General features: G+C 42.6%; 1 protein-coding gene across 1 annotated transcript in view; it reads left to right on the forward strand.

Annotated features, from left to right (window-relative positions):
* LOC100338380 (mas-related G-protein coupled receptor member X2-like) overlaps positions 1-24,330 on the forward strand; it is a 35,667-nt gene that overhangs the window by 5,734 nt on the left and 5,603 nt on the right. The window contains exon 2 of the mRNA XM_008272144.2: positions 16,026-16,119. Within this exon, the coding sequence (XP_008270366.2) occupies positions 16,026-16,119 (94 nt within the window). The remainder of the gene's footprint in view (positions 1-16,025; positions 16,120-24,330) is intronic.

Genomic DNA, 24,330 nt, shown 5'->3' on the forward strand with positions numbered 1-24,330 from the left:
CTATCGTTGATGGGCATTTAGGTTGGTTCCAGGTCTTAGCTATTGTGAATTGAGCTGCAATAAACATTAGGGTGCAGACCGCTTTTTTGTTTGCCAATTTAAATTCCTTTGGGTAAATTCCAAGGAGTGGGATGGCTGGGTCGAACGGTAGGGTTATCTTCAGGTTTCTGAGGAATCTCCAGACTGACTTCCATAGTGGCTTGACCAGTTTGCATTCCCACCAACAGTGGGTTAGTGTCCCTTTTTCCCCACATCCTCGCCAGCATCTGTTGTTGGTAGATTTCTGCATGTGAGCCATTCTAACCGGGGTGAGGTGAAACCTCATTGTGGTTTTGATTTGCATTTCCCTGATTGCTAGTTATCTTGAACATTTTTTCATGTGCCTGTTGGCCATTTGGATTTCCTCTTTTGAAAAATGTCTATTGAGGTCCTTGGCCCATCTCTTAATTGGGTTGTTGGTTTTGTTTTTGTGGAGTTTCTTGATCTCTTTGTAGATTCTGGTTATTAACCCTTTGTCTGTTGCATAGTTTGCAAATATTTTTTCCCATTCTGTCGGTTGTCTCTTCACTCTCCTGACTGTTTCTTTTGCAGTACAGAAACTTCTCAATTTGATGCAATCCCAATAGTTAATTTTGGCTTTGACTGCCTGTGCCTCCTGGGTCTTTTCCAGAAACTCTTTGCCTGTGCCAATATCTTGAAGGGTTTCTCCAATGTTCTCTAGTAACTTGATGGTGTCAGGTCGTAGATTTAGGTCTTTAATCCATGTTGAGTGGATTTTTGTGTAAGGCGTAAGGTAGGGGTCTTGCTTCATGCTTCTGCACGTGGAAATCCAATTTTCCCAGCACCATTTATTGAATAGACTGTCCTTGCTCCAGGAATTAGTTTTAGATCCTTTATCAAATATAAGTTGGCTGTAGATGTTTGCGTGTTTCAATTCTGTTCCATTGGTCTATCCATCTGTTTCTGTACCAGTATCATGCTGTTTTGATTACAACTGCCCTGTAGTATGTCCTGAAATCTGGTATTGTGATGCCTCCGGCTTTGTTTTTGTTGTACAAGATTGCTTTAGCTATTCGAGGTCTCTTGTGCCTCCATATAAATTTCAGCACCAATTTTTCCAGATCTGAGAAGAAGGTCTTCGGTATCTTGATTGGTATTGCATTGAATTTATAAATTGCTTTTGGGAGAATGGACATTTTGATGATATTGATTCTTCCAATCCATGAGCATGGAAGATTTTTCCATTTCTTGGTATCCTCTTCTATTTCTTTCTTTAAGGTTTTGTAATTTGCATCGTAGAGATCTTTAACGTCCTTGGTTAAGTTTACTCCAAGGTATTTGATTGTTTTTGTAGCTATTGTGAATGGGATTGATCTTAGAAGTTCTTCCTCAGCCATGGCATTGTCTGTGTATACAAAGGCTGTTGATTTTTGTGCATTGATTTTATACCCTGCTACTTTGCCAAAATCTTCTATGAGTTCCAATAGTCTCTTAGTAGAGTTCTTTGGGTCCCCTAAATAAAGAATCATGTCTTCTGCAATGAGGGATAGTTTGAGTTCTTCCTTCCCAATTTGTATCCCTTTAATTTCTTTTTCTTGCCTAATAGCTCTGGCTAGAACCTCCAGAACTATATTGAATAGCAGTGGTGAGAGTGGACATCCCTGTCTGGTACCAGATCTCAGTGGAAATGCTTCCAACTTTTCCCCATTCAATAGGATGTTGGCTGTGGGTTTTTCATAGATTGCTTTGATTGTATTGAGGAATGTTCCTTCCAAACCCAGTTTGCTTAGAGTTTTCATCATGAATGGGTGTTGTATTTTATCAAATGCTTTCTCGGCATCTATTGAGATAATCATATGGTTTTTCTTCTGCAGTCTGTTAATGTGGTGTATCACATTGATTGTCTTGCGCACATTAAACCATACCTGCATACCAGGGTTAAATCCCACTTGGTCTGTGTGGATGATCTTTCTGATGTGTTGTTGCATTCTATTGGCGAGAATTTTATTGAGGATTTTTGCATCTATGTTCATCAGGGATATTGGTCTGTAATTCTCTTTCAGTGCTGCATCTTTTTCCGGCTTAGGGGTTAAGGTGATGCTGGCTTCCTAGAAAGAATTTGGGAGGATTCCCTCTTCTTCGATTGTTCTGAATAGTTTGAGAAGAATTGGAGTTAGTTCTTCTTTAAACGTCTGGTAGAATTCAGCAGTGAATCCATCTGGTCCTGGGCTTTTCTTTGTTGGGAGGGCCTTTATTACTGTTTCAATTTCTGTCTCAGTTATGGGTCTGTTTAGGTTTTCGATGTCTTCCTGATTCAATTTAGGTAGGTTGCATGTGTCCAGGAATCTATCCATTTCTGATAGGTTTCCCTGTTTGCTGGCATACAAGTCCTTGTAGTAATTTCTGATGATTCTTTTTATTTCTGTGGTGTCTGTTGTTACGTTTCCTTTTTCATCTCTGATTTTATTAATTTGGGTCTTTTCTCTTCTTTTTTTAGTTAGTTGGGCCAATGTGGTGTCAATTTTGTTTATTTTTTCAAAAAACCAGCTCTTCGTTTGGCTGATTTTTTGTAATTTTTTTGGATTCAATCCTGTTGATTTCTTCTCTGATTTTAATTATTTCTCTTCTCCTACTAGATTTGGGTCTGGTTTGCTGTAGGTTTTCTAGATCCTTGAGGTGAATTGAAAGCTCATCTATTTGGTGCCTTTCCAGTTTCTTGATGTAGGCACCTATTGATATAAACTTTCCTCTTAACACTGCTTTTGCTGCGTCCCATAAGTTTTGGTATGTTGTGCTGTTATCCTCATTTACTTCCAGAAAGTTTTTGATTTCTCTTTTGATTTCTTCTATGACCCATTGTTCATTCAGGAGCATGTTGTTCAATCTCCATGTGTTTGCATATGCTCTAGGGATTCCTGAGTTGCTAATTTCCAACTTCATTCCTTTATGGTCTGAGAAGCTGCATGGTATGATTCTCATTCTTTTGAATTTACCAAGACTTGCTTTATGGCCTAGTATGTGGTCAATCCTAGAGAAGGTTCCATGTACTGCTGAGAAGAATGTAAAATCTTTAGCTGTAGGATTGAAAGTTCTGTATATATCTGATAGATCCATTTGGGCTATAGTGTCGTTTAAATCTACTGTATCCTTGTTGATCTTCCGTCCTATTGATCTGTCTATTTCTGAGAGTGGAGTATTGAAGTCCCCCAGTACTATTGTATTGGGGCCTAAGTCTCCCTTTAAGTCCGTTAACAAATCTTTTAGATAAACCGGTGCCCTGTAGTTAGGTGCATATACATTGATAATTGTTATATCTTCCTGTTGAATTGATCCCTTAATCATTATGTAGTGTCCCTCTTTGTCTCTCTTAATGGTTTTTGTGGTAAAGTTTATGTTGTCTGAAATTAAGATGGCTACGCCTGCTCTTTTTTCATTTCTGTTGGCATGGTATATCTTTTTCCAGCCTTTCACTTTCAGTCTGTATGGATCTTTGTTGGAAAGATGTGTTTCTTGTAAGCAGCAAATAGATGGGTTTTGTTCCTTAACCCAATCAGCCAATCGGCGTCTTTTAACCGGACAGTTAAGGCCATTCACGTTCAATGTGACTAATGATAAGTGGTAACTTTGCCCTACCATTTGCCAAAGATAAGTTCTAATATATGCTTTGAATTCCCTGTGATCTTTTGCTGTGAGGTTTCCTTCCTTGGTTTCCTTCCTTTACCTTCTTTCATATTGATGACCATGTTTCTTTGTTTCTGTGTGTAACACATCTTTAAGCATCTTTTGCAGGGCTGGACGAGTGGCAACAAATTCTTTCAATTTCTGTTTGCAATGAAAAGTCTTTATTTCACCTTCATTCACAAATGATAGCTTTGCAGGATATAATATTCTGGGCTGGCAGTTTTTCTCTCTTAGTACCTGGGCTATATCTCGCCATTCCCTCCTAGCTTGTAGGGTTTCTGATGAGAAGTCAGCTGTGAGTCTGATTGGAGATCCTCTGAGAGTAATCTGACGTTTCTCTCTTGCACATTTTAGGATCTTTTCTTTATGTTTCACTGTGGAGAGTTTAATTACAACGTGTCGTGGTGAGGATCTCTTTTGGTCGTGTTTATTAGGGGTTCTGTGGGCTTCCTGTACTAGGATTTCTCTGTCCTTCTCCAAACCTGGGAAATTTTCTGCTAATATCTCACTAAAAAGGCCTTCTAATCCTTTCTCCCTCTCCATGCCTTCAGGAACTCCTAGAACCCGGATGTTGGGTTTTTTAATAGTATCCTGAAGATTCCCGACAATATGTTTCAGATTTCTAATTTCCTCTTCTTTTCTTTGGTCTGACTGTATCCTTTCCTGTTCTCTGTCTTCTAAGTCCGATATTCTCTCTTCTGCTTCACCCATTCTGTTTGTAAGGCTCTCTATTGTGTTTTTCATTTGATCTATTGAATTCTTCACTTCAGTCACTATCCCAGTTTCCTGTTGTACTAGTTGTTTATTAATAAATTTACTATTCAGAACTAATAATAATACAATAAATAGGAATGAACAGGATAGCAAGGGGTGGCTTCTGGGGGTTGGAAGTCAACAGACCTAAAACTTTTATTTATTCTTCTATCATTCGGGGTGAAAACATATGTGCCATGTATTACTGCTTTTTAAAGATAAATGAAAAAAGCCGGTGCCACGGCTCACTAGGCTAATCCTCTGCCTTGAGGCGCCGGCACACTGGGTTCTAGTCCCGGTCGGGGCCCCGGATTCTGTCCCGGTTGCTCCTCTTCCAGTCCAACTCTCTGCTGTGGCCTGGGAGTGCAGTGGAGGATGGTCCAAGTGCTTGGGCCCTGCACCCCATGGGAGACCAGGAGAAGCACCTGGCTCCTGCCATCGGATCAGCACGGTGCGCCAGCCGCAGCGCGCCTGCCGCGGCGGCCATTGGAGGGTGAACCAACGGCAAAGGTAGACCTTTCTCTCTGCCTCTCTCTCTCAGTGTCCACTCTGCCTGTCAAAAAAATAAAAATAAATGAAAAAAAATGGTAGTCAAGGCATGGGAAACCTCAAATGGCCTTATAAAATGCTTTATTCTTTTTCTACAAAGCACCACCATGAAGGCTTATGTTGCTTGATGTCACTGCTTAGGCTTCAAAACAGCAATTACTTAAAGGGATTACTTAAAGCACTTACAATGTGCTACTTGGCAACTAAAGTTTCCAGCACAGTAATTATTATAGAGAAATGGACCAAAGGGGACAGGATGGATGAGAAAGGCTAATATGTGAGTGGAAATGGAGCAGATGCAGAAAAACATCTCCGTGCGGGATTGTGTCTCAAAGGGATCTGGTCTTTCAGTTTCCTGCAGTTTCTGTAAAGGAAATCACAGACGCTCTCCAGGACTGTGTCCAGTCTGTGGTCACCAATTTCCACTGAATCTCCTGGAGGCTCTTCCCAAATGAGAGGACAGAGAAGGGTCCTGTGGAGTGTCAGTCTCAGAAACTCTCCTCTCCAGCAGAATTCAGTTCTCTAACTCTGGGGAAAACAATAGAGGCAGGTGAAGGCACATCCCAAGAGCTGTCTTATTTACAGTTAGAGTTTGTGTGCTAAGTTTAAAAAAAAAAAAAAAACCTTATGCTTCCACTTGGGATGCTGCAAGCAGTTAATCATGGAACTTCCTTGAGGAAAAGGCAGGAGACATGAAGATTGCTTCACAAATCTGAGTGCTGCCAGCCCTCAAATGTTGGATTTCTGATTGGGATCCACCAGATACTTCCCCCTTGTGAGCCATCTCCTCATATTGTTCTGTTTATCCTTGCCATTAAGATCTGATGTGGGAAGAATGGTTTCCCTAACATTTATTTAAGAAGGAAGGTGCTATGCAGGAATTCTTTCCCAGGGCGGAACTGATGAAAACCCAGGTTTCATGTTTAGTTGATCTCAATGTTATTTTCATTTTTTTATTTGGAAAGTTCTCAACAGGAAAGAGATGTCCCAAACTTGAAAATTAATATGCGCTATGTAATGAGACTATGTACAAATACGGACAGATTTTTTTTTTTTTGATAGGCAGAGTGGACAGTGAGAGAGAGAAAGAAAGGTCTTCCTTTTTCCGTTGGTTCACCCCCTCAATGGCCGCTGCAGCCAGCGCACTGCAGCCGGCGCACCACACTGATCCGAAGCCAGGAGCCAGGTGCTTCTCTTTGTCTCCCACGCGGGTGCAGGGCCCCAGGACTTGGGCCATCCTCCACTGCACTCCCTGGCCACAGCAGAGAGCTGGACTGGAAGAGGAGCAACCAGGACAGAATCCGGCTCCCCGACCAGAACTGGAACCAAGAGTGCCGGCGCTGCAGGCAGAGGATTAGCCTATTGAGCCGCGGTGCCAGCCAAATATGGACAGATTTAAAGGAATGTGGCAATGCATCAAGAAACACCTGACGGCAAAAAAAAACAAAAACAAACAAAACAAAACAACGAGTGAAGCACTATTTCCACCCTTAGGCTTAAAGGGCCAGGAAAGGAAGAGCTACAAAGGAAATTGTAGCCATAGTTGTCGAGGCACAAGAGGATTGCCTGATGGAGGAAGAGCCATTGTTCCTATTAACACAGGGCATGACAGTGAGGTATCCAGGGGCTAGTAATAAGAATTTTTAAAAGTACACTCCTTTTGACCGCCAGGATCTAGATAAGGGCTTTCATGGGAAACAAAAATAAAAGAATTCTACTCATCAGGAACCTAGTAGTCACCCTTTGGGATACCATATGGGACAGAGAAGGATGAAATGGAAATTGTCATGGCAAATGAGAGTACCACTGGTACCTTTTAAAAAAAGATTTATTTATGTATTTGTATTTGAAAGGCAGACTCAACAGAGACAGAGAGTTAAATTCACTTCCCAATTGGCCACAATGGCTGGGGCTGGGCAGATCTGAAACCAGGATGCAAGAGCTTCTTCTTTGTTTCCCACTTGAGTGCAGGAACCCAAGCACTTGGGCCATCTTCTACAGCTTTCCCAGGTACATTAGCAGGGATCATACATGGTTTAGCTGGGACTTGAACCGGTCCCAATATGAGATGCTGATGCCATAGGAAGTGGCTTTACCCACTATGCCTTAGCACCACCCCACCCTATACCTTTTTATATCTTCCTATTTCTTGAGTTTTTCTCTATCTCTATGTCTTGGAACCAAACCAGTGCCCATATGTGATGCAAGTGCTGCAGGCTATGGCTTAACCCACTGAGCCACAGAGCTGGCCACTCCTTCTTTTATTAGCTTTTTTCCTCTCTGTTTCTGGAAATTACTAAGGTCATATATAATGTTAATCCAGAATTTGACCGCCATCTTGGATTTTCTTTAAATATATATTTTATTTACTTGAAAGACAGAGTTACAGAGAGAGGTAGAAACACAGAGAGGTCTTCCATCCGCTGGTTCACTCCCCAGATGGCTGCAACGGATGGAGCTGCGCTGATCCGAAGCCAGGAGCCAGGAGCTTCTTTGGGTCTCCCATGTGGGTGCAGGGGCCCAAGGACTTGGGCCATCTTCTACTGCTTTCTCAGGTCATAGCAAAGAGCTGGATATGAAGAGGAGCAGCCGGGACTAGAACCGGCACCCAAATGGGATGCCGGTCTTCAGGCCAGGGCTTTCACCCGCTGCACCACAGCGCCGGCCCCACCATCTTGGATTTAACCTGGGAATTACTTCTCTGCTTCTCTGCTTTCTTCACCCATTCACCCATATGTAATTGACACAAAGTGGCCATAGGTCTGATGGTTTGCTCAAAAGTGTGGACTCTGAAAAAGTCTCTCCAGATTAGAATCCACACTGTGTGAGACCAGAGACAAATTATCATTCTTACTGGGTTCCAATGGTATCCTCATCAGAAAAATACTCAATTTAACTCACAGGATAAAAAGATTGAAAGAGGAAAAAACTGGTAACTCTCACTCACCTGCTTTAAGTCAACTGGATGTGAGTTGGTATTCTGTCTAGCTGATGTCTGCATGAGCATCACTCTCTATATATTAAGTCCTAGATCTTTTCTACTTTTCCTCATAAACACTTCTCTCAAAGGCCTTCAACTGCAAAGGAAGCTCCACTGAAGGTCTCCTGGGAAACAGAATAGAATAAATTTATATTGTATACATGATAGCACACCACTTAGTACTCCTCCATAAACATCCCAGTATTTCTAATACTTCTTTCCAGTGGCACTCAGACCTCACCCACATTTACTCTCTCCTCTTGAGATCGATGAGAAATTCAGCTAGTGCTTTTCCCACAATGTGCTCTCAATATGCTTCTAGGTGTTCATCAAACCCATACTGAGTCATCACTTCAAAGACACATCAGTATTAAAGTTCAGTTATTTAGACACACAGGAGCAGTTCTTCTAAACACACACAAATCTGTTTACATACAAAAAATTAAGTTGAGTACAATTTTCTTCACCTCATTATACATGACTCTTCTCATAGCTTTAGTTGTGTTTTCATTTTTATTTTCCATTTAATCCAAATTTTCCACCTCTCTTAGGATCATTATTCATGCATTCATTCCTGGAGTAAATACTGAGAGCACAGGGTACTACACACACAGTTTGGCAATGGGGATATTTTTGAAAATGCTCCTGTCTTCCATGGCACACAGAGCAATTGTTTGGTCATGTGACCAATGATCCTCCTAATTGGCCTAGCACAGGGTCACGATTCCCTCGTGTTCCTCAGGCAAGGTCTTTTTTCTCTTCCTTTAGTGCAGAACTCCAGTCATGAGGGTGCCAAAATTTCCTCTTATCTGTCTAAATTTTTGCACCTGAAAATTTCTTGCCCAGGACAGAATAACACTTGAGTGCGTAGCCCAAGCCTTCCGAATTGAGGTGTTGGGACCATAGAACATTTTCATGGTATTAGAGCACATGGATTGAAGTAGAGAGAGGCTAGGCTTTAAGTAACATGAACTGGGTTTGAATTCGGATTCCAGGACTCCCCAGTTCTTAACAAATTACTTATTCTCCACAAGAATCTGTTTCCCTCCCCTGTAACTGAAGCACAGTAATCCCCACTTAACAAGGCAATCCTGAGAATCAGTGACCGTACAGCACATGCTCAGGCCTTACTTATATCCCAGGAACATCTTTGTGGGATGGATGTGCATAAATTTTCCTTGGAAGATGAAATTTGCACCAAGGAATGGAAATGAAATGAAACTTCTCCAACTTCATGGTGCAAAGACTCTTATCCTTAACTTGCTGAAAACCATCCTGGATGTAGCTAGGCTGATGGACTGATGGTAATGAAATGGGCTTAAATCAAGCTACTTACTATCTCCGTAACCACACTTACCTTTTATTTTATATGACAGGACATTTGAGATATACTATTACTTATTTTGAAATATACACACCATTACAATTTGCTATAGTTTAATTGATATATAGTAGATCTCAAAAGCTATTCCTCCTGTCAATCTGAAATTCTAAACTCTTTGATCAACAAATTCCTGTTCCTTTTCTCCCCAGCCATTGTTCTACTCTCTGCTTCCGTGAATTCAACTTTACTGGGTTCCACATATAATATAGATCATGAGATATTTGCCTTTCTGTCCCCGATCTATTTCACTTAACATTCTTCTTTTTAAAAAATATTTATTGATTTATTTTAAAGGCAGGTTTACAGGGTAGTGGTAGAGAGAGACAGAAAGAGACAGAGACAGAGACAGAGGTCGATCTTCCATCTGTTGGTTCACTCCACAATGTGGGTTGGGCCATTCTGATTCTTCCTGAAGAATTGAAGCCAGTCTGATTCTTCTGCATCTCCCACGTGGGTACAGGAGCACAAGCACGTGGACCATCTTCCATTTTCTTTTATAAAATATTTTTAAAGGAATAACATAAAAAGTTCCCATCTTGGCTGCCATAGAGATCTTTAAAAGTTTAGTAAAAGTGAGATTTCCCAAAACAAAGGATTGTGTCTCAATTTATTTTTTAATGTAAATTGTTTGATTCTGGTATTTTTGTTTTTTCTCTTTTTTGAGATAATGTATTTTTAATTTAACTGTAGTCAATAAGAAGGAACAGAGCAGAAATAAATGAAATTGAAACTAGAAAAATACAAAAGACCAATAAAGCAAGAAGTTGAGTTTTTGAGAAGATAAACAAAATAGACAAACCTCTAGCCAGATTAACAAAGAAGAAATAAAGAAAGAAATCGGGCCGGCGCCGTGGCTCACTAGGCTAATCCTCCGCCTGGCGGCGCCGGCACACCGGGTTCTAGTCCCGGTCGGGGCGCTGTATTCTGTCCCAGTTGCCCCTCTTCCAGGCCAGCTCTCTGCTGTGGCCAGGGAGTGCAGTGGAGGATGGCCCAGGTGCTTGGGCCCTGCATCCCATGGGAGACCAGGAAAAGCACCGGGCTCCTGGCTCCTGCCATCGGATCAGCGCAGTGCGCCAGCCGCAACGCGCCGGCCGCGGCGGCCATTGGAGGGTGAACCAACGGCAAAGGAAGACCTTTCTCTCTGTCTCTCTCTCTCACTGTCCACTCTGCCTGTCAAAAAAAAAAAAGAAAGAAATCAAACTGTTTCTTCAGTACTGTGAAACTCTCATCTCACTCCCTTCATACTTCAAAGGTTTCGACTGAGGTTTTGAAAATAAATGAATTGAGACCCTTTTATATGTTGTTTCTTTTCTCTTGCATCTTTTGGAATATTCTCATTATTTTCAATCTCAGTGAGATGAATTATAGCATGTTTTGGGTAGACTTGACTGAATTTAATCTGACTGGTGATCTCTGGCTTCCCTGTACCTAGACATTCATATCTTGCCCTACATTATGGAAATTTTCTGGTATTATCTCTTTGAGTATGCTTTCTACCCCTTGGGCATTCTAAAGTCCCTACTGAATCCCAATTGATCAGACACGTGCCCTTTGATGCTGTCCTAATGTTCCCATAGGCTTTTTTCATTCCTCTCGATTCTGTTTTTTTCCTCTCCTCCAAATGTTTATTTTCAAGAAGCCTTCCTTTGAGCTCATAGATTCTTTCTTCTGTTTGATCTACTCTGTTGTCAATGCCTTTTGTGAATTTTTAATTTGAAGAAAGTACGTTCAATTTTTAAAAATAAACTCTGTCTCTCTGTGAAGTCTCTCCATTTCAATATGAAGTCATTTCTCTGTTATATTGAAGTTTGTTGGGTTTCTTTCTTTCTTTTTTTTATTACAGAGTTAGTGAGAGAGAGAGACAGAGTAAAAGGTCTTCCTTCTTTGGTTCACCCTCCAAATGGTTCCCACGGCCAGAGCAGTGCCTATCCGAAGCCAGGAGCCAGGTGCTTCTTCCTGGTCTCCCCTGCGGGTGCAGGTGTCCAAGCTCTTGGGCCATCCTCCACTGCCTTCCGAGGCCACAGCAGAGAGCTGGACTGGAAGAGGAGCAGCCAGGACTAGAACCCGGTGCCCATATGGGATGCCATCACCGCAGGCAGAGGATTAGCCAAGTAAGCCATGGCACCGGCTGTTGGGTTTCTTTTAAAAATACATAAATTCTTCATCCAAGAATTTGAAAACATCAGATCCTAAGTGCTTCATTGCTGGCACTTATTTTGCTCATTATGTGAGGCCACGATTCCCTGACAGCTCTTAATATTTGTTAGTACATGATAGCATCTGCACACTGAAATATTCATTATTCTTTTCCAGTCTTCTTAACCTGACCTCATTTGTAGCTGTTCTTCCAGAAATTTAAAGCAGTCTGGTTATTTTCTCTGAGCCTGTAGACACTTCCACCACTTAAGCACAGGTGGCACCTTAAGTTAAGGTCTTTCTTTTTCTTTCTTTCTTTCTTTCTTTCTTTCTTTCTTTCTTTCTTTCTTTTTCAGGCAGAGTGGACAGTGAGAGACAGAGAAACAGAGAGAAAGGTCTTCCTTTACCGTTGGTTCACCCTCCAATGGCCACTGCAGCTGGTGCATTGCGGCTGGCACACCACGCTGATCCGAAGCTGGGAGCCAGCTGCTTCTCCTGGTCTCCCATGTGGGTGCAGGGCCCAAGCACTTGGGCCATCCTCCACTGCACTCCCGGGCCACAGCAGAGACCTGGACTGGAAGAGGTGCAACAGGGACAGAATCTGGTGCCCTGACTGGGACTAGAACCTGGTGTGCCGGCGTAGCAAGGTGGAGGATTAGCCTATTGAGCCGCAGCGCGAGCCAAAGTTAAGTTTTTTCTATAAATCTGCTGCCAGTGCACTGTCACCAAATGCTCTGGGCTCAAGTTTGTCCCAAATTCACAGTTGATGTGTGACTCCAAATGAATCAGCAGGTTTCTGAAAGAGGGAGTCTTGACCACAAGTCTCTTCTCTGGGCTGTAGCAGGGTCAGGTACCTAGTCTTGAGATCATGAATAGTACAGTGCTCTTAAACATCCAGATATCACAGGCCACTGAGACTAGCACAGCACGGCACCAAAGTCCATGCTGCTATAGTCTGTATGTAGATGAGATGGGACAACAGCCCAGGACACAAGTGATATTATCTTAAATGATGGAAATCTGTACTATTTGGGTATTTGGCCTCCAACCAGCACTTGAGCAGGTTCAAAGGCTCCATCCACAGGAACTTGTCTAGGGATAAAGACGGCTTGTATCTTCCGCATGTTGTATTGTTTTTTTGTTTTGTTTTGTTTTGTTTTTACAGGCAGAGTGGACAGTGAGATAGAGAGACAAACAGAAAGGTCTTCCTTTTGGCATTGGTTCACCCTCCAATGGCTGCCGTGGCCGGTGTGCTGTGGCCGGTGCAACGCGCTGATCCGATGGCAGGAGCCAGGTGCTTCTCCTGGTCTCCCATGGGGTACAGGGCCCAAGCACTTGGGCCATCCTGCACTGCACTCCCTGGCCACAGCAGAGAGCTGGCCTGGAAGAGGGGCAACCGGGACAGAATCCGGCACCCCGACCGGGTCTAGAACCTGGTGTGCCAGCGCCGCAAGGCGGAGGATTAGCCTAGTGAGCTGCGGTGCCGGCTTGTATTGTTTTTTATGATTTATTTATTTGAAAGGCAGAGTTACAGAGAGGCAAAGGCAGTGAGACAGAGAGATCTTCCATCCACTGGTTCACTCTCCAAATGGCTGCAATGGCTGGAGCAGGATCAATCTGAAGCCAGGAGCCAGGAGTTTCTTCAAGGACTTGAACCATCCTCTACTGCTTTCCCAGGCCATGGAAGAGAGCTGGATTGGAAGTGGAGCAGCTAGGTCTTGAACCGGTGCCCATGTGGGGTTGGTGGCACCACAGGCAGTGGCTTCACCCACTACACCACAGTGCTAACCTCTTCGCCCCCATCGCCGTGTTGGATCTTAACAGCTCTGTACTCACTATCTACAGCTGGGGAGGGGTGATAAATGCAGCCTTGTCTGCTCAAGCTGACAGAAAGCTGTGACCTGAGTATCAGAGTTACCCATTTCTTTCTAATTGTGACATATTTGATCCATTAATCAGTTTCTCTGTGTATGCTATACTGGCTCCCACAGACATCTCTCAGATCTCTCTTTTCAATTGTTATTTACTTTCTGAGGGAGCTCATTGAGCTTCCAAGGGTAAGTCCTAAAAGTCCATTTTCTAGTTTTGTTCGTACTGAAACTCAAAAGCCTGAGATAATATCTGGATATAGTCAGTTCTATTAGTCTACGAGAGCTTTAGGAACAAACTATTACCGACTCAGTGATACAAGCAAAAAAGTTTCTATTGACAATTATGAATGATGGAAGTCAGAGATTAAAGTGTTATCAAGGTTAGTTTTATCTGCAACTTCTCTCCTTGGCTTATACATGGGATCATCTCTTTTGTGCCTTTATGTGTTCTTCCTTCTATGTCTCAATCTGCTCTTCTTATGCAGACACAAGTCATATTGCATTAACTAAATCACCTTTTTGTAGACAAACCCAATGCAAGAACCACCATATTCTGAGATATTAGAGGTTAGGACTTCCATGTATGAATTTGGAGAGAACATGTTGGGAGCAAGCAAGAACTGAACAATCAAGTTCACCAACCAAAAATAGCTCAATAGTCTACTATTGCAGAGATTTTTAAATGATTTTATGTTACTAGCTATTTTGAGTTCAATAAAAAAGATCAAGATATAATAATAATAATAATTATAAAGAGTTCCAGGAATCAAGTCCTGCCTCCAATTTCCATCCAACTTTCTGCTAAGGCATACATTGGGAGACAGCAGACAAAGGCGTTGGTATATGATTCCCTGCCATTTGTGTGGCAGACCTGGATGGATTTCCTGGGTCCTGGATCCAGCTTTGCCAGCCCCAACTCTTGAAAGATGTTGAGTGAAGCAGCAAATGGAAGACCTTAAAAGCTCAAATGATATCTGTTAAAAATGACAAGTAGCCTAATATGAGTGTAGCATGAGGTTCATGAAGGGAAGTCATGAGGGATAATACTCAGTATTTTGAATAATGACACAAATAAATCAAAATTTCATGAAGTGGAGGGAGATACACAGAATATACTATGTGTGATAAACTTATTATATTTATATTCAGATAATAAAAGAAATAAGAACATTGAATATCAAGTGTATGCTTTATGAAAATGAGAGTCAGGGAAACTTTCATCCTGGGTACACTTTTTGATCATTTGGAATCAAAGCAATGAGTTCATTGCTACAATGTAAAGAAAATTTGCAAAAGACAAAAGAAGAGTCGGATCATGTTGAGCCTTCAATGTCTTATAGTAAATTTATTAAACCCCAAAATTCAAGTAATGCTTACATTGCTTGAAATTGCTTCTTAGGCTTGTGGTTGGCAATGGAGGTCCAGAACAGCAATTACTCCCAAGAAAAGTGGACCTAATGGGATGGGATGAGAGGGGAGAGGCTCATATGTGAGTGTAAACAGGGCAGGTGCTGAGAAATATCTTGGTGAGGGTTGTGACACAAAGGGCTCTGGTCTCCAATTTGCTCTAGGTCCCTGTACAAGAAACCAGGAAGTGCTCCAGAATCTTGATCAGCCTCACTTTGTCACCTGTTTTGATACCAACTCCTGTAGGAATCTCCTGATTTAGAGGACAGAGAACGATCCCTATCAACAGAGCTCTTCAAACTACAGAGAGAAAAAAGGAAGAAAGGTAAGAGTACTATCAAGAAATGTCTGATTTCCAGTTACAGTTTTTTTTTTCATTTTCAATTCTCTTTATATACAGAAGATATGCTTAGCATACATTAAGTAAAGATTTCAACAGTTTGCTCCCACACAGAAACATAAAGTGAAAAATAATAGATGATTTTTTAAATGATGATGAAATCAGAGCAGACCTATTGTCATGTTTAATCCCAGTGAGAGTCAAATTGGAATTGCTAATTTCTTCTTTTTTTTTTAACAGAAGATCAGTTTAGTATACATTAAGTAAAGATTTCAACAGTTTGCACCCCCATAGAAACACAAAGTGAAATATACTGTTTGAGTACTCGTTATAGCATTAAGCCTCAATGTACAGCACATTAAGGACAGAGATCCTACATGAGGAGTAAGTGCACAGTGACTCCTGTTGTTGACTTTACCAATTGACACTCCTGTTTATGGCATCAGTAATCTCCCTATGCACCAGTCATGAGTTTCCAAGGCTATGGAAGCCCCTTGGGTTCTCCAATTCTTATCTTGTTTAGACAAGGTCATAGTCAAAGTGGAGGTTCTCTCCTCCCTTCAGGGAAAGGTACCTCCTTCTTTGAAGACCTGTTCTTTCCACTGGGATCTCACTCACAGAGATCTTTCATTTAGGGTTTTTTTGTTTTTGTTTTTGTTTTTTTGTTTTGTTTTGTTTTGTTTTGTTTTGTTTTTGCCAGAGTGTCTTGGCTTTCCATGCCTGAAATACTCTCATGGGCTTTTCAGCCAGATCGGAATGTCTTTAGGGCTGATTCTGAGGCCAGAGTGCTGTTTAGGACATCTGCCATTCTATGAGTCTGCTGAGTATCTCGCTTCCCATGTTGGATCACTCTCCCCTTTATTTATTCTATCGGTTAGTATTAGCAGGTACTAGACTTGTTTATGTGCTCCCTTTGACTCTTAGTCCTTTCATTATTACAGTTTTTCCTCAAACCTCATATCCATGGTTTCTACATAGAGGCACAAAATTCAGGAGTCATGGAGTTTCTGCCAGAAAGGTAGGCAACACAATCTTTTCTCTGAAAACTGGGTAGCCGCAGTCCCAACTGTGGTAATTTCAAATGGAGACAAGAACTTTCTCCCTTCTGATCCACTTCTTCATCTTCTCTTCTTAATTCTAATCATTCAAGTCTGAAATCATGGAGAGACGCTGCCTCCTACATTCTTTTTAGGAGAAGATGATGTGCAGGCGTTGAATCTTGGAGCTGAGCTCCTGACAACTCAGACGTCTTCATTTTACTTGCTTTTCCAAGTTATTCTATTTTGTATATCTGGCAGTCTCCAGGAGGTAATAGAGTACTTAATGAGAGGACTGTTTACAGAGAAATGTAAGAAAGAATGGCAATGCATGATCAAGCATGCTAAGGCTAGAAGCAGTGAAGCACTATTTTCAATGCTAGACATAAGGGACAGGGAGAGGAGGAGTTACTACAAAAAGCATAGCTACTACAGAAAATTATAACCATGACTGTAACTGTAACATCAGGGCAGGACAGTTGGGCGTATAGATATAGAGAAGCATTGCCATTGCCAACTCACATCTCACAGGTATACAGCCAGGAGATATTCTTTAAAACACAGTTATTCTGGCCTCTACTCTCCAGCACATGCTTGCCAGCTGCTCAATTGAACCAGAAACTAGAGGGAAAATGGAATGATTCCGCTGATAAGCTCCACAGAAACTAATCCCTTGGTTCCTATCAGGGCAGAGAAGCATGGAAAGAAAATCTTCATGGGAAATGAGACCACCTCTCACAACTCCTGAGAGCCTCTCAGTCTTTGGTCTTTTCCTTTCTGAATCTTACGGAATAATTTCTCCTGCTATCTCCACCAAAGTTATTCTTTTTCCTATTTGCACCTTATTTTTTTTTTTTTTTTGACAGGCAGAGTGGACAGTGAGAGAGAGAGACAGAGAGAAAGGTCTTCCTTTGCCGTTGGTTCACCCTCCAATGGCCGCCGCGGCCGGCGCGCTGCGGCCGGCGCACCGCGCTGATCCGATGGCAGGAGCCAGGAGCCAGGTGCTTCTGGTCTCCCATGGGGTGCAGGGCCCAAGCACTTGGGCCATCCTCCACTGCACTCCCTGGCCACAGCAGAGGGCTGGCTTGGAAGAGGGACAACCGGGACAGAATCCGGCGCCCCGACCGGGACTAGAAGCCGGTGTGACGGCGCCACTAGGCGGAGGATTAGCCTAGTGAGCCACGGCGCCGGCCTGCACCTTATTTTTATAATGTCAACTTAATGTAGGAATCAGCAACATTGACAAAAAATGCATTGAAAATGCAAAACAATAAGTCTGGCTATTTTAATAAAGACTCAATAAAACAGTAACGTTAATATGTTTATTAGACCAACATCAAGGCTCTGAAACATCAGACACTGAAGAAGAATAGATATTTGAGAGAAGCTAGGAGTCTCTCCAGTCCCTGGTGGTTTCCTAAATTCTGTGTTCATATGAAGATTTTGTTAGGGAGCTTTTATGTAAGTAAACAACGCTGGAGCAGAAGCAGTGGGACAGTCTCCAACAGGGTTCCAAGAGTCGAGGGCTGATATTGAGTATGTTTACGACGATGTGTTCTCAGGAAAATTCCTTTGTCTTGTAATCCTCAGATTCTTTCTGTGTTATCTGAGAATATTATCATGAATGTTCTTTAAGGAACACATATATAATATTGGAATACAATAGTAACAAAGCAGGTAAGCTTTAGTTCTTGTAGAGCTTCAGGTGTGATAAGGAAGACAAATGTACCACACCCTAAAAAGAGAGGTAGGAACTGGGAAGTGCTCGGACTGGAGACAGTAGAGCCCCGGTTTTACTCCCCTTCCTTTTGCTGGCCAACCACAGTTGGGGACATTTGTTTCTCTGTGACAGCTCATGATGGATGCATTTGCATTGGACTTCGGAGAAGGATATAGATTCTGACTACTTAGGTGTGTCCTGCCCAGGTAACCCTCGAAATCCCAAAGGCTCAGCCTCCTTTGTGAGAGAGCAGAAGGCTCCTGGCTTGTGCTTGCTGCTCCTATTAGCTTCCACCCAGATTTCTTTTGCTCCAAGTTGATGGGCTTCACCTCTCTTTATATCTGGAGTTTGCTTCTGCTAGATTTTATTTCCATCCACAGTTTTTTTATTTGCCATGTTGAATTTAACTCAGGAGTCTCTCCTCTGCTTCTCCCACCCCTAAAAATCCACATTTAATTCACATGCACTGCGGGTGGGCTGGACAATGAAGCAGCTCTACTGAATTCATATCCACAATGTCAGGTTAGGAGCAGATCAATCAGTATTTTTGTGCCCAATTCCATCCTCTACAAAATGGGGAAAAAAAGTGAATTCACGCCTCATAGAGGCTTAAGAGGATTTTTTAAGATTTATTTATTTATTTGAAATCAGAGTTATAGAGAGGAAGAGACAGAGAGAGGGAAAGACAAATGTTTTATCTGCTGGTTCCCTCCCCAAGTGTCTGCAACAGCCAGGACTGAGCCAGTCTGACACCAGCAGCCAAGAGCTTCATTCAGGCCGCCTCCCACATGGATAGCAAAGGCCCAAGATCTTGGGCCATATTCCACTGTTTTTCCCTGGTTATTAGCAGTGGGATAGTTTGGAAGTGGAGCAGTGGGGTCACAAACCAGCACCCCATATGGAATGTTAGCATCCCAGGCAGCAACCTTGCATGCTATGGCACAACACTGACTCCTGCTGGAGAGGGTTAAATTTGAGACAACCTGGTAAACTTTCAATTACTGGCTCTTCATCATGCAGATGTAAGCTGGTCCTCTTTTGACAGTGACACCTGCATGAACATATCTTTAAATTCCAAGTGCTGCACTTTTCTGCCTCCCTCCCTTCACAGTCTCCTCTCAGGAAAAAAAAAAGCTTTCATTCACATAGGACACTCTAAAGATATCTTTAGCAGGCTCACACAGCACACTATTTATACTCCTCCACAGATATCCCCATCCTTAAAGAAATAACTCTTCTCAGTGGTACTTGGGCATCACCTCCACCCTCCACCCTCCACCCTCCACCCCTATGTTGCCTAGCAATGCAGCTCACACCCAGATCCATCCCCCACACTCTGTACCAAATGCTTCTGGATGCTCAGCAGAGTCATCGAATCATCACTTCAGTGGTCAACTCAGCCACCTGAGCATATATTCATCATTCCAAACAGCACAGAGCTAGTCCCAAAAAGGATTATGATCAATGAAATTTTCTTCATCTCATCACAGGTGTGTACTCATGCCTCAAATGTATTTTCATTTTTATTTTTCCTCTCACCCAATTTGTTCACAATGGTAGTGCTCCTCACCCACATCTTCACTCATTGAATACTGAGAACATAGTATGCTGCACACAGAGCTAGGAACCAGGGAAGTAACAAGTACTCCTGCCTTCAATTGCTGAACAACTGAGACATTTCTGGTCAACAGGGCCTTGCCATCCTCACACCTGTGCTAACAAGAGATGATCTCCACCTCGTGGGCTTAGAGCAACATCTTCTTTCTCCTCCTTGGGTTGATCATTCTTATCACAGGGATGTCATAATCACCTCTGTGTCTTTTTTAATTCTTGCACCTAAGAGAAAGAATTCCTGTCCCAGGACAGAGTAATACATAGGTATTACAGCTCTAGCATAGTCTAGAGGTAATAAAGCTCTAGCATACTGAACAGAGGTGTTTGGACCATAGACTATTCCTATGTCTTTTAGAGAATCTGTGTTGAAGTAGAGAGAGCCCAGTGTTTAGAGACAACAAACCAGCTACAAATATGATTTCCAGGATTCCCCAGATTTTGATAGAATAATAGGACACTTCATCTTGGCCAACCTCTATTTCTCCTCTGTGTAACACAAGAACAGTAATTCCTGCATAATTGGATCATTCTGAGACCCACAGCTCATACAGTGAGTATGTAAGTCTTGTGGCATGAGTGGTGGGTTTCTGAACATAATTCCAACCATCCCAGCCTGGGAAATGTAACTCACAGCAATGGATGGAGCTAGTCAGAACGTTGGTCTAATTTATGACCTGGAGCCCCTAATCCTGGGCTCACACATCTCCACCATCACCCTGATTGGGCTGGCAGGAAATGTGGCTGTGCTCTGGATCCTGGGTTTCTGCATATACAGAAACACCTTCACCAAATATACCCTCAACTCAGCCTGGGCCAATTTCCTTGTCCTCTTGCTGCCACATTATTAGAATCCTGCTGGATGAGTTGGCCTTCTTCTACCCCTTTGTCATCTCCTCCTATATTGATCATTTTAAGCACTTATTTTTTTAAGATTTATTTATTTATTTGAAAGGCAGAGTTACAGAGAGACAGATGCAGAAAGAGAGATCCTCCACCCGCTAGTTCATTCCCCAGGTGGCTGCAATGGCCAGAGTTGCACCGCTCTGAAGCCAGGAGCCAGGAGCTTCTTCTAGGTCTGCCACACAAGTACAGGGACCCAAGGACACTGACCATCATCTACTGCTTTCCCAGGCCATAGCAGAGAGCTGGATCAGAAGTAGAGCAGCCGGCACTCAAACTGGCACCCATATAGGATGCTGGCAATGCAGGCAGTGGCTTTACCCACTGTAAGAATGTTGGTTTTATAATATCCATCTAGTCATTTTTAAAGATGTATTTATTTATTTGAAAGACAGAGTTACACAGAGAGAGGAGAGGCAGAGAGAGAGAAAAAGAGAGAGAGAGAGAGAGAGAGAGCTCTTCCATCCGTTGGTTCACTCCCCAACTGGATGCAATGGCTGGAGCTGCGCTGATCCGAAGCCAGGAGCCAGGAGCCAGGAGCTTCCTCCAGGTCTCCCACGTGGGTACAGGGGCCCAAGGACTTGGGCCATCTTCTACTGCTTTCCCAAGCCATAGCAGAGAGCTGGATCAGAAGTGGAGCATCCGGATCAAGAACTGTGCCCATATGGGATGCTGGCACTTCATGCCAGGATGTTAACCTGCTGTGCCACAGCGCCGGCCCCTCATCTAGTCATTTTTTTTTTTTAATTTGTGATTCTCTTTGGGTCCAGCTTGGACCTGCTGGTCAGTGTCTTTATGGCCCCCACTGAATGCTGCTGACCAGGATGTATTGATGATCCTGCACACAGTGCTGGTCTTCCTCCTCTGTGGCCTGCACTTGGGCATCAGGGTTCCTACTAAAATGGTTTCAATTTAATCTGCTCCCTTATCAGTATTAGTTTCAATTATCCTCCCTCTGTGTTAACAGCTATTAACAACCTTATATTCTATTTCTTGCTTGGCTCCTTATGGCAGGGGCAGGTGCAAACTCAAAAGTGTGTTTTCCAGAGGACTCTGCAGGACACCCCTAAGGTGGATAAAAGTGGAGGCAGCTTTCCTAAAGAATCCCTGGAAATGGCAGGGAGCAGCCTGATGTAGAAGGAGACCACTTCTACAAACTCACACAAATGTGACTTTCCAAGCCATCTTTGCCTCCATCAGTTTGGGAAAATTTCTTAATTTCTGTTGTCTTCAGACCTTGATCTTCAAACAGTTGAGATAATAATCCTCCTTGTGAGGGTTAAGTGAGACATCACCAGCTAACCCAAGATGCAGTTCAACTGAAATCAGCCTTCTAAGGGGCTCCACCCCATCCCATGAGGAATGTGTGAACTCCAGAATGCAAGACTATTCCTGATTTTCAGGAACCCCACCTTCAGAAAAAGCTCACAACAGTGCAGAAAAGATCTACATGTCTTTCATCATTACACCTGGCAGGAACTAAAATAATGCTCCAATTCTGACAAGTGTCTTTAGTCTCTGCCTTATAATTTCTGTCTTGACAAAATTAGTAGGATTACATTTTGGCCGGCGCTGCGGCTCAATAGGCTAATCTTCTGCCTGTGGTGCTGGCACACTGGGTTCTAGTCCCGGTCGGGGTGCCGGATTCTGTCCCGGTTGCCCCTCTTCCAGTCCAGCTCTCTGCTGTGGCCCGGGAGTGCAGTGGAGCATGGCCCAAATCCTTGGGCCCCGCACCTGCATGGGAGACCAGGAGGAGCACCTGGCTCCTGGCTTCGGATCAGCGCAGCGCGCCGGCCGCAGCGGAGACTGGGGGGTGAACCAACAGTAAAGGAAAACCTTTCTCTCTGTCTCTCTCTCTCATTGTCCACTCTGCCTGTTAAAAAAAAAAAAAAAAAAAAAGGATTAGATTTCAATCAATCTCCCAAAGAGAGGTCCTCTGTAATTTTGGCCAGCATTACAATATCCCCCTGGTTTAAGAAATTTTAATGAATAAATGACTTGATTGATGACTATTAACTGATGAAGTTCAAGTTAAGCCTCTAAGAAATCTTCATCGACCAGACCTGGATCAGCATCTTTAAGTTTAGTACTTTACCAATTTTCAACTTTGGCAAGCAAGAAGTTTTTTTTATTATTATTTGACAGATAAAGTTAGACAATGAGAGAGAGAGACAGAGAGAAAGATCTTCCCTCCGTTGATTCACCCCCAAATGGCCGCCATGGCCAGAGCTACGATGATCCAAAGCCCCGGGACCATAACAGAGAGCTGGACTGGAAGCGGAGCAACCGGGACTAGAACCCAGCGCCCATATGTGACGCTGGTGCTGCAGGCAGAGGATTAACCAAGTGAGCCATGGCGCCGGCCCAGCAAGAAGTTTTATAATCACATAAATCAACATCCGTACATGTTTCAGGTTGGAAGTACTCAGTCTTCTAGAGGCTTCCTTTCACCTGTCCTCTCTCAGAATCCACTTGCTTCTTTCCCCATCCCTTCCTTATTCTTTTGCCCTGTTTCTCTATCTGGCAACACTTCCATCTCTCATGACAGGTTTCCAATGGATCTTCGTAACACTTCTGTGATCTCCGAGGACAGGGTCTATGTCAGATATGTTTTTATTATAAATAGTTCACAGCTTTTTATCATATTAATTTGATTATATGCAAATATTTAGCTTACACATTCTATATAAAGATATTTGATTTTAAATGCTGCATATTTAATACTTTTCATTATTTTTAATTAAGGCATAATTAAAGGAGAATGATATGAAAAGACTGCCAATGTTCAATTGATGAGTTTGGTGAATAAGTAAACCCGTGTGACTCAACTTCAATCAAACCACAAAGCATTTTCAGTTTCTGATACCTCAGCTTTGTTCTACTTATCTTTCCTACGAAGCCCAAGGACAATCACAGTTACCTTTTCTATAACCAAGATTAATTTTGTCCGATCTTTAATATTTAGAATTGAATAATATGTAACTTTTCCATCTCTGACTTTCAATAAACATCATATTTGGGGAAGCCTCCATGTCTCTGATTTGCATAGATGAGCATTAGAAAGCTGAGTATTACTTAATTGTAAACCTGTATCACACTGTAATCATTTGCACCTTGAGAGATATGTGTGCTTTTTTTCTTTTTTCTTTTGTTTAAGGTATAAAAATTTCAAGTGTTTCATATATACAGCTTTAAGAACATAGTAATACTTCCTACTCTACTCACCCTCCTGCCCATGCTTCCACTCTTCCTCCTGTTTCCTCTCTTATTCCCTCTCTCAATTTTTACAATTATCTACTTGCAGTTTAGTTTATACTCATAAAATTAACCCTACACTAAGCAAAGAAAAAAAAAAACTGTTCTTCAACATTAGAGACAAGGGCTGTAACATATGAAATCCCAAAATGTCAATTTCACTTCTATGCATTACATCTTTTTTTTTTAAGATTTATTTTACTTGAAAGTCAGAATTACACAGAGAGAGAAGTAGAGGCAAAGAGGGAGAGAGAGAGAGAGAGAGAGAGAGAGAGTTTCCCATCCACTGGTTCACTACCCAATTGGGCACAACGGCCGGAGCTGCACTGATCTGAAGCCGGGAGCCAGGAGCTTCTTCCAGGTCTCCCATGTGAGTACAGGGACCCAAGGACTTGGGCCATCTTCTAGTGCTTTCCCAGGCCATAGCAGAGAGCTGGATAGGAAGTGGAGCAGCCAGTCTTGAACCAGCACCCATATGGGATTCCGGCACTGCAGGCAGTGGCTTTACCCACTATGCCACAGCACTGACCCCTTCATTACATCTCTGATACTCTAGTAATTACCACAGTTCAGGAAAAACATGACTGGGGGAGACTTCTTATATCATTAAGTATAATGTTTTCCATTTGCATCCATTTTGTTGCAAAAGACAGAATTTCATTCTTTTTTCCAGCTGAGTATTAGTCCAGAGTGTATACATACC

This window comes from Oryctolagus cuniculus, chromosome 1, assembly GCF_964237555.1.
Source record: "Oryctolagus cuniculus chromosome 1, mOryCun1.1, whole genome shotgun sequence".
NCBI lineage: Eukaryota > Metazoa > Chordata > Mammalia > Lagomorpha > Leporidae > Oryctolagus > Oryctolagus cuniculus.